The sequence below is a fragment of the Zalophus californianus genome, chromosome 7 (assembly GCF_009762305.2).
Source record: "Zalophus californianus isolate mZalCal1 chromosome 7, mZalCal1.pri.v2, whole genome shotgun sequence".
NCBI lineage: Eukaryota > Metazoa > Chordata > Mammalia > Carnivora > Otariidae > Zalophus > Zalophus californianus.
Genome location: NC_045601.1, coordinates 106504275 through 106518547, shown reverse-complemented (window position 1 = coordinate 106518547; position 14273 = coordinate 106504275). Strand labels below are relative to the sequence as shown.

Sequence of the window (14273 nt, the reverse complement as noted above, 5' to 3'; positions counted from 1 at the left end):
GGCTCACACCCTCCCCTCAGGTGCCACCTCCCCGTGAAACAACAGTCACCCACCCTCCGGATCCCTGTCCCACTTTCTCTGCAGACCTCATCCTTGCCTTACATCCGCTTCCTTCTCTTTATTGCGTATTTCCCCACTAGCAGCAAGCTCCACAAGTGCAAGTTTTAGGCCTTTGGTTCTTGCCGCATTCTCAGCAACTGACCAGTTACCCGTTGCTCATTTCATCGACGGGGCCCTTATGAAAAGCCGCTGTTACTGAAACAAGTGGCACCGGAGAGGATCTGCCCTGTTGTCATGACTTTCCTAGGGCACGTCTGGCTCTTGGTGGCCAGGGAGGCCCTGGTGGGCACCGAGAACAGGCTGGCTTTGGAAAGCCCACTGAGCAACAGAGGCGAGGAGGATGGTTCTGATGTGGATGCTGGGTGGGGAAAGCTGCTCCTTTTTAAGCAAAACACCTCCTGGAGCTTTCTAGCCTCGGTGAAATACTTCTTTTTCTTTTTAAAGAAAAAAATTTATTTATTGACACAGAGAGAGAGAGAGAGAGCACAAGCAGGGGGAGAGGCAGAAAGAGAGGCAGAGGGAGAAGCAGGCTCCCTGCGGGGCTCGATCCCAGGACCCTGGGATCATGACCTGAGCTGAAGGCAGATGCTTAACCGACTAAGCCTCCCAGGTGAAATACTTTTTAATGAGCAATCACAGCCGAGACAGTCCGTGGCTCCACATTCATCCAGTGAGAGGGGAGTATGTCTCTGGGTCCACTCCTGCCTCCTGTAGCCCTATCTCGTGTCCGCACGGGGCCTAGCCCAAGGTGGCCCTCCTGGGCTTAGCTGCTTGGCCTCCAGCCTTCAGTCCTTTGCTTCAGCCTCCGGGGAGGTTCTGCTGGCTCCTTCAGGGCTCCTGTCATGGGTCCGTCGGCTGTCTGTTTAGTCTATGCGAGTCCCTGGGTGAGCCGGGTCAGAGTTGGTCGAGGGCATAGGCTCGTGCTGTACTGAGGGCAGCTTCCAGGTCAGCAGTGGTTCCGGTGCCCTGGGCGACCACCTGAGAGCCCCAGGCCTTGCCCCCCATGTGGCTGCATACTGCCAGTGCCCAGGCCTCTGCTGTGAAGGCTGGCGTGGCACTCTGGGGACAGAAACAGAAGCGGCAGGGATGCAGGGCAGCCCTGCCCACCACCATCCACTCCCCCTGCCCTCAAGAGTGGCATCATGGTGATTAGCTGGGTACATGGTAGGGGAATCAAGTAAGGAGATGGGAGAGCACTGGGCTGGGAATGTGGATGGAGGTTAATGAATGTCTGCTACTTGTTTGCAAGGGATGTGTGGCCTGGAGGGAGGGTGGTGGTAATTAGGGGAGCTCATGATGCCTTCTCTGGTCGGGGGGTGTGGTTAGGGCTAAGAGATGGCCCTATCCCCGTTCTGGGGTATCCCCATTGATACCCTCTACCCTGCCTTGGAGCAGTCAAAGGCGTGGAACCAGAGAGCTAGACCGGAATGGGTGGCGGGGGGCAGGGGGGGGGTTGCTCTCCTCCGTCCCTCACCTGGGTCACCTGACAGGCACACAGCACGCGCCCCAGTGGCTGGGGGCTGAGGAGGAGCACAGAGGTGCCAGGCACCCGCTCACACAGCTGCCGCACCACTTTCACCAACACCTGCGCAAGGGAGGGCAGATGGTGACCCTGCCGTTCTCTGGATTCCCAGCTGCCTCCCACTCAGGACTCTCCTCCTCCCGGACCCTGGGGCCACCCCCCCCCCCAGCCCCAGAACTCACTGAGAGGGACTCGGCAGCAACTGTGTCCACAATCAGGGGCCCCTGTGAGTGCCGCTGCAGCAGCTCCTGGGTTTTCTGTGTAGCCTGGGGGTGGAGGCAGGAAGGACGGCAGGGGCATCAGGCGGGAAGGCAACGGGGCCCCCCCCTCCACACTGAGCCCCAGTCCAGAAATCCCCACCCCCAGCCAAGATCTTCGGCTTTGAGCAGAAGTGCGAGTGGCTCTGCCTCGAATGGCCTGTGTCCTCCCTCTCCCCACCCCCCACCTCTTCCCCTTTCGCCACAGCTCCAGGCCCCCACAAATAGGCCATTGAAGGTGAGGGCCTAAGGCTGGAGCCCAGATGGACGAACCGAGGCTGGGGGGTGCGGGGGGGGAAGAAGCCGGATCCAAAGTCAAGGAGTAATGCAGGCTGAATGGCCTTATCAAGTCAGTCGGCTTCCTGGAGGGAGAGTCTGAGCCAGACTTGGGAGGTGAAGGAGAGGCACAGTTTGGCAGAGAGGGAAGTGGGGGGATGGCCTGGTGATGGTGCCCAGCTGGCGGGGGAGGGAGGAGCTGCCCCCCGCCACACGAGGCCCGGAAGCTTCTCGGTGTGCGTGCTGCAGCGTCTCTGACCCTTGCTGGCTGTCAGCTGAACCTCCTCTTACCTGGCCCAGCTCCAGCTTCCGGACGGCCGTGTTGGCACGCCGCTGCAGCACCTTCAGTGCGGCCTGCAGTTCCCGCCGCTGCCACTGGGGCATCACGGCCGTGTCCACCGCCTACCGCCAGAAGCCTATGAGCCAGGCCCTTCCCTGGGCCACGGACTCTGAGGCGGGGGGAGGGGGGGAAGACATCACCCCCCCCACCCCCACCCCCTGCAGACCAACATCGAGGCCAGCTGGAGTCCAGCAGGAAGCCTGGGGAGTGACAGGAAGGGTCTGGGGAGGCACGGGGAGGGGAAGAGGACCAGGAGAGGGTGGGGAGCAGCTCTGTGGTAGGGGTGACCCTCACATCAATAAGTCGTCCCATGTCCTTGGAGAGTCTCTGAGCCGCCACCACATCCTGGCTGCCCCGACTCAGCCGCTCTGTGGCAGCTTCGACCTCCTGGGCCAGGCTCTGGCCCACCTCTCGGGCCTGAGGAGATGGAACAGGATGCTCGGGGCTGCTCGGCTTACTTTCGCCTCCCCAGCACAGGGGCTCTCAACCTATTGCTAGTCGGGGCCAAACTAGAAATACTGAACCATCAGGACCAATCAAGGCAGCAGATAATCACGCCAGGGGCCAGCAGCTGGCACGGCCCCATCCGCACACCTGTGCAGACACTGCTTCTGCTGCTGGTGTCCCCTAGCCTGAGAGTGTCAACTGTGTGCCCCCCCCAATCCAGCGGCCTCCTGGACCCTGCTGGCACGCCAACCTGCTGGGCCTGCTCCCCAGTGACGGCCAGCAGGCGGGTGGTGCCCTTGGTGAGCTGGCGCTCTGCAACGATGACCAGGTCCCCTATAGCCCCTGTGCGCAGAAGGTGCCTGAGGGCAGAGGGAGGGACAGGGAAGTCAGTGGGAACGCTGGGATAGGAAAGAGCAGCCGAAGCTCCGAACCAGGGGCTGATGGCTCCAGACACTAAAGAAGGGTGAGGATCCGCGGGCCCCGGGTCAGGAGAGGCAGGCAAGAGTGACTCACGTCCCACAGCACAGCTCCACAGAGGTCTGCAGTGCAGCTCGGGAGCCTGGGTCCAGCGCACGGGCCACAGGCACCCCCACTGACACCACCCGCACAGGGTCTGGGTATACCTGAGGGTGTACGGGGACAAGTCTGTTAACCAGCGCGCGCGCGTGCGTGCACTGGTGTGTGTGTGTGTGTGAGTGTGAGTGTGTGTGTGTGTGTGTGTGTGTGTGTGTGTGTCAGGGGGCAGGTGATCTTCACCAAGGGGGGGTCCCCAACTCACCTCATCCAGAGAGCGCAGGCCAGGGACACGGGCAGTGCATGCCAGGGCCACGTCCTCCATGTACACTGGCTCGTCCTGCCCCACGGCGTCTTGCACAGTGCCTTCCACTGCCCGGAGCTGTTCTGGGGTCAGTGGAGCCTGGTGGGGTGGGGAGAAAATGGACAGACTGACAGGTCAGTTCCATGCCTCTAACTGATGCGGTAAGAGGCAGTAAATGTTCACGGACTATCCTCAGGTGCCAAAGCAGTGGCTGGCACATAGCGGTGCTCACTCAACCTTGGTGGAGCAGACAATTCTTTTCCTTAGCGGGGCCTGCTGGCAACTGCAGGCCTTTCATTAGGCACTAAAAGTTGATGAAGAAACGAACACGCTCTTCTGTACCGAGGGAGCTCACAACAAGGGGTGGCCCAACGGAAGAGAAACCCGGGATGGGCGGATGCGGGAGCAAGGGCGGAGCCCGTGGCGCGGGGAGGAAAGGGAGCCAGGGTGGCAGGGAAGGGAGGGCAGCTCAGTTGGAGCAAGGAGGGCTTGCGTGACAGCAGCAACAAGGAAGCTGGGTGGCTGGAGGTGGAAGGAGGGCTCTGGACACTGTCTGGCCGCCCACCCCCTCCCCAGTGCACAAGGAGCCTGAGGGCAAGAGCCACGGCCTCACAGTGAATGAGGGACAGGGGGCCCGGGTCCTAGGACTGGCCAAACCCCCCTGCCACCTGACCACCTCTCTGTAAGCCTGCCGGCTCACCTGAAGCCTCTCCGTGCCCCGCTCACCTGGGTGGCCACGTCAAAGCGCAGGTGCTCGGGACTGAGACAGGAACCTCGCTGCTCCGTGCCAGGGCCCAGGGCCTGCCGCAGCGCCCAGCTGAGCAGGTGGGTGGCTGTGTGCTTCTCCATACAGCCTAGACGCCAGGCCTGAAACACTGTTGTCACCCAGGAGCCTGGGGTGTGGGGAGAGCCCAGAGGCTGCAGGATATCCTGAGTATCAGGGGTGCGGTCCTTACCTCATCCACGTGTAGCTGCACCTGGTCCCCCACCTTCAGGCCCTCAGGGGCCACGGCCTCGTGTAGGATGAAGCCTCCACAGACCTGGGCCCGGGCCACTGGGAACAGCACATCCTGGGGAAGGGCGGGGGGCCAAGGCACTGGAGTGACGTAGCTCTTCCCTCCCCTTGGCTCCCTTCCCAGCTCAGGCCCGCCATGGGCAGAAATTAACTTGTGTGTGTGTATGGGGGCTCACCTCCTGGCCCACCCGCACCAGGTAGCCTCGGTCTGAAGCCTGACCCCCCTGTTCAGCATAGAAGTTGGTTTTGTCCAAGAGGAGGCCACAGCGCTGGCCCTTCCCCACAGAGGCCACGGCTGTCCCGTCCTCTGCATACAGCTGGAGCACCTGGGCCTCACAGGTGCTGAACTCTGCCAGGGAGAAGCATGGTTATCAGTGCTAGGCAGGGCTGTGGGGCCCCGGGTGTGGGTCTGTGCCTTACTTGAAGGCAGCAGGCACGGGGCTGGGGAGGACGGGGCACTTTCAGGCGCCACAGCGACCCCTGGGGGCTACCCCAGGGAATGCCCAGAGCTGGGAGCGCCCATTGCAGACAGACATCCCTCCCTATCACCCCCACGTACACCTGTGGCCACCAGCCTCGGTCCAGCCTCTCACCATAACCCCCGCTGGGTCGCAGGGAGTAGCTGTACTTGGGACTGTCGTCAGTTGGGGGCACCCCTCGGCGCTGCAGCTCCCCCAGTGCGTGGACATTCAGCTGCAGTCCCTGCTCCTGAATGGGCTCGGCCTGCCGTGACCCGTGCTGCGGGATGGGCACATGCGCATGGAAGGGGCATGTGTACGGTGCGATGGGACCTGAGCCTCCCCAGAGCCCTGTCCCTGCCACACAGCTATGTGCACCCTGCCCTCCCCTTGGGAATAAGCCGTCAGGGCTTGGCTGGCTGCTAGAGACCCTGGGCTGGCCAGTGAACCACCCAACAGGCAGGGTCTCGAGGTCAGGCCTCCCTCCCACCCCTCACCCACTGCTGCCCTTGGAGGTCCCCTCTCTAGGACGCTGCGTTGGCCTCTCACCTTCTGCTCTGGCTTAGCCCACTGCACTAGTGTTCTCTCCAGGCCTCGGGGACAGACCCTACCTCAGCCTCCTGTTGCCCTTAATAGTTGCAGCTCCTCCCCCAGGAACTCAGGGCTGGGGAAGGGGCTGTCCCAACAGAACCCTGGGCGGGGGTGCCCCAGCCTGTACCTGGGCCTCCTCCTGGGCCAGCCGTGCCAGCCCAGCCGAGTCCAGCTGCACCCCTTTCTCCTCCAGCATCAACTCCAGCAGGTCCAGGGGGAGCCCCAGGTTCCCAGACAGTGATAAGGACCAGGCCACTTCAGCTTTGAGGAAGGAAGACAAAGGGTGTTCACGGGGGAGGGGCAGGATAGACCGAAGAGGAAGGAATGGGGGAGAAATAAGGGCCAGGGCTTTTCTAAGCACACAGAAGCCACCGGATGCCAAGCACAAGTGTCCCCTCCCTACATCAGGTGGGTCCAGGAGAGGGGTTAGGCTTCAAGCTCTAAGGCTATAGGGTACTCCTTTGTCATCTGTCATTTCAGAGGCGAAGGGAAGCTCATTCTAGGCATGAAGCCAGCCTTTGAAAGCAAGGACTGGAGGCAGGGCCAGCTGGGAAGTGGGGAAGTGGGGAGAAGCAGGGTGGTGTCCAGCTACAGAGAGGTCTGGGTGCTGGAGACAGTGCAGGGAGAGGGACATGGGGGGAGGAGGGTGTGGATGCTAGGCATAGGCCTGCCCTGGCTCACCTAAGTGAGGCCCTCACACCTTGGCTAGGCACCTCACTCACCAGGGAACAGTTCAGAAGGCCCCAGGCGCCTCAGGGTCCGATCGATGATCCGCCGACCCCGCTGCAGGGAGGCCAGGAAGGCTGCCTCATCCTCTGACACCAGGTTGGTTATCTGAACGGGGGCAGGGCAGGACTGGAGCTAGGCCTCCTCCGAAGGACAGCCGCTCTCCACCTGTCTCGTCGGCTCCTCCCTCCCCATCTGAAGCCAGTACCTGGGCTGAGTTCTTCTGTAGTTCTGGATAAGCATCCCCCTGAGGGAGGTAGATGGCTGAGAAGTGTGAAAGGCAACCTACCCACTCTGCACCTCCCCACCCTGGGCCTCCCTGAGGACACCTGCCTTGGAAGCTCAGCTCAGGCCAATGGATGGGGAATGGACCCAAATAGGGAATACAGGCAGAAGGGGGTCCCAAACTTAAAGGCTCAGCCTTCAGGCAAGGAGACCTCCTGAGGGCTCCCTGCTTCTCGTAGGCAATCCCAGCTTTCTCAGCCCCACAGGACCCGGACTGGACGTTTAGGGTGGGGAACCTAGGCTGGGGGCACTGTCTGGGCTCAGCTGCAAGCTTCCCGAGCACCCAGGGAGGCCCAGAAGAGGTAGCTCTGCCCTCACCAGGGTCTCCACCACTATAGGAACCAGGCTGCCTAGGAAGCCAGGCGGTGCCCGCAACACCTCTGTAGAGAATCGCACAGCTCGACGGAGGATCCGACGAAGAACCAGCCTAGGGGGTTCAGAGGCCAGCTATGAACCCCCAGTCACCCTTGGTCAGCAGTATGGAGAGTGGGGAGGGCAAGGTCCAGGGTGTGTGCTCTCATCCCGGAGCCCTTGCCCTTTTCCCACTCCTCCTGCCATCTCAACCCAACCCACCTCTCTATCCCCTTCCTTCCTCTCCTCTGCAACCCCCCAGCAGCCCCTGCCTCTCTCTGTAGCCCTTCCAGACTCACGGGGCGCCCGACATTCCAGGGTAGACGCCATCAGCGATGCAGACACTGAGCGTGCGGATGTGATCGGCCACCACGCGGTATGCCATGTCTGTGCGCCCCTCGTCTGCTGCTCCTACCCGGCCCAAGTAAGGGGGTGCCCTGCAACCCTGGCAAGTGGGAGACAAGGAGACATGGCTGCTGGCCCTGCCTGACGTGGCCCAGGTGGGGTGCTCTTCATCAGCCCTAGAGCATCTGTCCTCACCCCTAAAGCCGACTACATCTGGACCGTCCTAGCTGGAGAAGCTTCCAACATGAAAGGGAGCCAGGCCCTGCCCTCCTGGGGCCACATTCAGCATTAACTATGATCGCAGCTGTGATCACGTACTGAATTTCTGCTATCAGAATGGCGTGGGTGGTTGAAGGATGCATTGTCTAATATCCAAAACATCCTGCTCTGGGAGGTATTACTAGCCTCGCTTTTAAAAGGAAACGGAGGCCCAGAGGAGCTAGCTGAGTGCCACAAGGCCATGCAACACATCAGAGCAGATCTGAGATCTGAGGCTGGCCCATCTGACCCCAGGTGCTCTCCGCTGCCCACACCCACTCCTCCAGCCTCTATGGGGGGGCGGCGGGGGGAGGGTGTAAGCTGTGCCTACATGTAAGTGCTCCAAAGCACATGCCCGGTTCATCCAGTTCCACACCTAGAGCTCCACACCTGTCTCTTCCCAGAGCCTCCCCCTCCCCATGAACAGTCCTGCCACTCACCACATTGCTCGAGTCAAAAACTAGAGAGCAGGCCTTGACTTTTATTTCCCTTCCCCATCCTATCGATCACTGGGGCCTTCTGTTCCTCTGTCTGTGAGATCTTTCAGATCAATTACTCTTCTCCACTTCCACTGCTACCAGTCTAAGCCAGGCCCTGTTGTCTCTTCCACGGATGATGAAATAGCCTCCCAGCTGGTTTCTTAGCTTCTTCTCAGGTCTCCCTCCAGCCCTTCCTCCACACAGTAACAAGAGTGGCCTTTAAAAGTGTCAATCAGATCACGGCCCTCCCCATCTCAGAACACTTCTCACCACACTTAGAAAAGCGCCACTTTGGACTTCAAGGCCCCACAAGGTTGACTTCTGCCTTCCTTTGTATGGTAGACAGTTTGCAAAAATGGCCACAATCCTTTCCTTTTCTGTGTGCATGCCACTTTACAACGTGACCACAGCTGCTTCCCATCCAGGGGTAGAATCTATTTCTCTACCCCTTGAATGTGGGCTAGCCTTGTGACTTGCTTTGGCCAACAAAATGAGGCGGAGATGACACTGCTCTGAGCCTAGGCCTCGAGAGGCCTCGTGTGCTTCTGCTCTCCTTCTTAGAACCTTGCTGAGCTGTGATGTGATGTGAACAAGCCCCAGCTAGCCTGCTGCTTGACACAGCATGGTCACTCCCAGCGACCCAAACAGCTAGCCAGCCAGCCCATCCTCAGAAGTAGAACTGCCTAGCAGCTGACTACAGATGTATGAATGAACTCAAGAAAACCAAAAAAATGACCCAATAAAGCCCAGCCAACATTGCTGGCTCACAGACTCATACGCTAAATAACTCACTGTTATTTAAACTACAAAGTGTTTGGTGGTTTGTTACACAGCGAAATCTCAGGGACACATTCTCCAGCTATATCCCATGTGATTCTTCTTTAGCTAGCTGGCTACCTTTGTATTCCTTTCCTGCCTCAGGGCCTTGGTATCTGCTGTCCCCTCTACCTGGAATGAGCTTCCTGGGGCTGCCTCCTCCTCTTTCAGGTTCCAGCTCAGAGATCATGTGCTTGGTGAGCCTTCCCCAAATACTTGGTCTAAGATTCCTCTGTACCCAAGTCCTCTCCTAGTTACTATCACCCACCATGTTTACTGCCTGGTCACAATCTGCAATCTTGTTCAAATCTGCCATCTTGTTCTTTAATACATTTACTTATTATTTATCTCTTAGGCTACAATGTAATCTCCACCATCTCTTTTCTGTTTACTGCTGTTCTCCTGTATCAAGCACAAAGGACTTCACCCAAAGTAGGCACTCAAAACATATTTTTTGAATAAATGAAGGAAGGAAGGAGTTAGGGGCAATTATCAGGTAATAAACATGAACCCTAGCCTCATGTTTGACCTTGGTATCCTTGGTTGATCACTGTTTCCACATGCAGGTACATGCAGAATTCTCAACAAAAATGGAAAGCAATAGCTTCTGGAAGGGAAGAGGCAGGCTCACCTGGTGTATGGCACTGAGCAGCGGGGAGAAGAGGTCAGTGTCGTAGGTGGAGCGTGCGCCCTGCAGCACAGCCACCAGCCTTTCCAGGCCCATTCCTGTGTCCACATGCCGCTGGGGCAGGGGCCGCAGGCTTCCATCTGCCTCTCTGGCCAGGGAAGGTGTGCAAGGTGAGGCCCCACACAGGATTACAGGGGTGAGGCAGATGCCCAAGTGCAGGGGAGGAATGAGGAGGGGGCTGACAGTGGGAGGAACCAGAAGGCAGTATCCACCCCTCCCCACCAAAGGCAGACAGCAATGGCCTTGGTTCCTGTATGTACTTTCTCATAAAGGGTGATCTCCACCCTCACCACTACCTGGGCCCTTGCGTGGACCCACACATCCCCTTTCTGGGACAGAATTCTTTGCCCTGAGGAAAAGACAGGTCAAGGCTGGAAGAAAATCTTAGGGATCACGAAGCTCAGCTTCATCATGTGATCAAAGAGCAAAGGCCTGAGAGCAGCAGTGACTAGTTTAAACTGTTATAAGCATAGTCAGTTGGGCATCTGACTCTCGGTTTCAGCTCCGGTCATGAGGTCAGGGTCGTGTTATCAGGCCCTGCACTGGGTTCCGTGCTGAGCATGGGGGCCTGCTTGGGATTCTCTCTCTCTCCCTCTGTACCATTCCCCCCACCACCCCCGCTCCTGTGTGCCCTCACACTCTCTAAATAAGTAAATAAATACAAACTGTTAAGAGCACAGACTAGGGTTAAATCAGTTATTATGTGGAAAGTATTCAGAAATGTGCCTGGCACACAGTAAACACCATTTAAGTGTTTGTTTTTTATAAGAAATGGATCAAAGTCTCCTGACTGCTACCTTCTCCAATTCTGGCCAGGGATGTTCCTCCTGCTTTAGCACCCTATTACCTGTTGTGTTGAATGAAGACCAGATTCCAAAGCTCCACCAGCTGGGGGGCTCCCACCCTACCAGCGAGGTCATAGTGGATCTCGGTACAGGGCCCACAAGGGCCAGTGTCCCCCATCTCCCAGAAGTTCTCTTGGGGTCCAAAGGAAAGCACATGGCTGGCAGGCACCCTGAGGAGAAAGCCAGGCGAGTGGTGGGGAGACAGACAAGCCTGGGAGCCAGAACCCTCTCGGCCATGAGAGCCTCTCCAGCAAGCTCAGCAAGAGCGGAAACGGGGCTGACCCCAGTCTCCTAGGATACACCGAGATTCTGAGGACTGATGCTGGTACTATTTGCCGGTCCTCTTGCCCTCCAGAAACGGACATAATGGGCTGAGGCAGACTTACCCTAAGCGGAGCCAGATGTCCCTGCTCTCCAGGTCTGGGTCCAATCCTGCCTTGGGGTCACCACCAAAGTAGGAGACCCAGAGCCTGTCCTGAGGGATCCCATAGACCTGAGTCAGCAGTTCCCAGGCCATGCTGCAAGCCTCCTCCTGCAGGGGAAACCCACATGGGGTGGGAGGAGGAAAATGGGTGAGAAGAGGGCCCCACTGAAGCGCCAATCAAGCCACATTGAGTTTCAGCCCTCAACTTAAGACAAAATTCCACTGCCCACCTCATTTCGAGAACAAACCATTACCATTTCTGCTTGAGTTTTTTTTTCTCCTCCCCCTCTTCTAAATCCTTTATTTCAAGTCCCCTCCTCTCCATGAAATTGTCTTTCCACCCTAACCCAGGCTGATTTCTAACTCCTGCATTTTAGCGTTTCTGCCTGACCATTTATTCATACAGTTACTGATTAGCCATTAGGCAAGAAGCACAGTCCTGGCCCTCAAGGAGCTTACAGTCCAATTAGGGAAGTGAAACACATTCATACCATACATGTTCACCTAGCACTTTCCCTCTGTGTCCACTATGAGTCCTGTCTACACAGACACTAGGAATGGAGACAGGACTAATCTTGAGCCCCTTCTTGGTTGACCACTGACGCTTTCTTAACTCCAGGGCTTCCTGGAGACTTACCTTAAAATATTCACCCCCAAAAGCCCAGTTGCCGAGCATCTCGAAGAAGGTATGATGGGAAAGGTCTCGGCCCACATCCTCCAGGTCGCTGTGGCGTCCTCCAGCCCTCACACATTTCTGGCTGTTGGCCACACGTCGGAAGCCTGCCATCTCGCTTCGCGGATTCACAGTGCCCAGGAAGATTGGCTTGAACTGGAAACGCATGAAGGTCCCAGTTCTCATTCCCTCAGTAGAAGGGAGAGGTGGGGAGTGGGGTGTTCAGACTGAAGGCTGACTGTGCCCCTGAGAGTGCCGTGCATGGCCAATGGGGCAATCTGGGAGCCTGGGGGCACCTATCTCTGGTGTGTGTGGAGCAGACAATGGGTCAATAAATCATGAAACAGAGACGCTCTGCTAGTAAATTAGGCAAGGTAAAAGGAGGAGGAATGTGTTGGTGGCTGGAAACGGCACTGATTGGCTTCATCCTCCATTTCAGCTTCTTCAAACCACACCCAATAACCTCTGGGTATAAATCCGAGACCACAGGGCATGTCTCACAAAGTCAGCATTTAACAGCCTTTAAGGTTAATCTACTCCCCCCTCCTCGCCCATTTTACAGATGAAGACAAATCTAGAGAGTAAGTGGTGCTCAAAGTCAAAAGCTTAGAGAACACAGTCTAGCCATACTGAGTACTCAATAAACATTTATTTAATGAATCAGTTATCTTTATTTAAAGCATGAATAAATGAAGCCAGACTTTCTCCACCACTCTTCCCCCATAAAACTCCACACCCTCCATTCCTGGACCTAAAACTCAATCCAAACCCTTAAGTTCCCAAGTGCAGCCTTCCCCAAGCCCAAACAGGTGCCCGCAAACAGCCTAACCACGAACTGCCCTTTCCCCAGAGGGCATGAGCTCCGCCCCTCGCTTCTTTTGCCCAATCCCGCGGCGCCTTTCTCCCTGCAAAAAAATCACAAACTCCGCCCCCGATCAGAGTGGCTCAGCCCCCACCTGGTTCATGCCCGCATTGACGAAAAGCAAACTGGGGTCGCCGCGCGGCCGCACGGAAGCGGACGGCACTAGCCGGTGGCCATGGCGGTCCCGAAAGAAGTTCAGGAAGGCGTCGCGCACGATCGTGGCCTGGGCTGGAGGGGGCTCGGATGAGAAAGGCCGACGGCTGGGGCTCCCCCATGGGGGCGACCTTCGAATGGCCCGCCTCAGTCGCCCGGCGGCAGCTGCCATCGATACCGCCATCTTAACTCGGGGCAGTGACTTCACGGGGTCAAAGGGCACCGCGGGGATAGAAGGTGACGTGGAAAGGCAGCCGCGCGTTTCCTACAGCGGCCCCTGGCGGTGGGAGGACTGAAGGCAGCCTCTATCGTCCGGGTAGAGTGAGTGGGAAGAGGGGACTTCAGCAGGAGTAAGGCCAGCTGGCCTAGCACAGCTGCCTGGCACGCAGTAGGCCCTTAATTCTTTCATCATTAAACAAATATTCATTTAGGGGGCGCCTGGGTGGCTCAGTCGTTAAAGGTCTGCCTTCGGCTCAGGTCATGATCCCGGGGTTCTGGGATCGAGCCCCGCATCGGGCTCCCTGCTCGGCGGGAAGCCTGCTTCTCCCTCTCGCACTCCCCCTGCTTGTGTTCCCTCTCTGTGTCTCTCTCTGCCAAATAAATCTTTAAAAACAAAACAAAAGGATTTAAACAAAACAAAAAGATTTTATTTATTTGACAAATAAATCTTTAAAAACAAAACAAAAAGGTTTTATTTGACAGATAAATCTTTAAAAACAAAACAAAAAGATTTTATTTATTTGACAGAGACACAGCGAGAGAGGGAACACAAGCAGGGGGAGTGGGAGAGGGAGAAGCAGGCTTCCCTCAGAGCAGGGAGCCCGATGCGGGCCTCGATCCCAGGACCTTGGGATCATGACCTGAGCTGAAGGCAGACGCTTAACGACTGAACCACCCAGGCGCCCAAATAAATAAAATCTTTAAAAAAAACCCCAAAACACACAAATATTCATTTAGAGCCTACTAGTGCCAGGCATTGTTTTAGGCCCTTAAGGTATATTAGTTACAACTTTAACAAAAATCCTTGCTCTCCAGAAATCTATACTGTAGTAGTAATTGTTATGTTTATTAATTTTGCAGGGTTAAAATTGGAGTTGCAGTGAGCAGGCATGGATTCAACTTCATTGGTGTGTGCGTGTGTGTGTTTGTGTTTCCAGGCTGAGGGAAGAACGCAGAGTGCCAAGAGAGGTAATATCAGCATTCATTCAAGAAGCATTCAATAAATATATATTGAGGGGCACCTGGGTGGCTCAGTTGATTAAGCATCTGCCTTCCGCGCAGGTCGTGATCCCCGGGGTCCTGTGATGGAGTCCTGTGTGTGTGTGTGTGTGTGTCGGGGGGGTCCCTACTTAGTGGGGTGGCTGCTTCTCCCTCCCCCTCCCCCTGCTCCTTCTCTCTCACTCTCTCTCTTAAATAAAATCTTTTTAAAAAATATATATCGATTATCAACTATGTGCCAGGCACTGTTCTAGACAATGCCCTTTGCCCTTGGCATTGGAAATGACCGTTTTTTTTCTTAGGGACCAAAGCAGGCCCTTTGGAACAGGAGTCTAGTGGAGACTGAAGCCAAACAGCATCTGCTCCA

The 14273-nt window shown here is 56.8% G+C and overlaps 1 protein-coding gene across 4 annotated transcripts; it reads right to left on the bottom strand.

Moving 5' to 3' along the window:
• Positions 1 to 538: 538 nt before the first annotated feature.
• AARS2 (alanyl-tRNA synthetase 2, mitochondrial) lies at positions 539 to 12919 on the bottom strand. Of its 4 annotated transcripts, none has more exons than XM_027604002.2 (22): positions 12630 to 12919; positions 11638 to 11829; positions 10963 to 11108; positions 10579 to 10746; positions 9675 to 9819; positions 7445 to 7590; positions 7113 to 7221; positions 6718 to 6756; positions 6506 to 6617; positions 5911 to 6044; positions 5328 to 5472; positions 4911 to 5083; positions 4676 to 4789; positions 4446 to 4586; positions 3681 to 3818; positions 3416 to 3525; positions 3153 to 3261; positions 2750 to 2872; positions 2407 to 2517; positions 1765 to 1848; positions 1535 to 1645; positions 539 to 1119 (listed from the first exon to the last, which is right to left on the bottom strand). In XM_027604002.2, the coding sequence occupies exons 1-22, from the start codon at positions 12870 to 12872 to the stop codon at positions 955 to 957; spliced, it is 2958 nt and encodes a 985-aa protein (XP_027459803.2). In that variant the 5' UTR covers positions 12873 to 12919; the 3' UTR covers positions 539 to 954. The 4 variants fall into 4 exon arrangements, with proteins under 4 accessions (XP_027459803.2, XP_027459805.2, XP_027459804.2 ...); XM_027604004.2 differs by having other exon boundaries at positions 9675 to 9687; XM_027604003.2 differs by lacking the exon at positions 6718 to 6756.
• Between the last annotated feature and the right edge of the window lie 1354 nt (positions 12920 to 14273).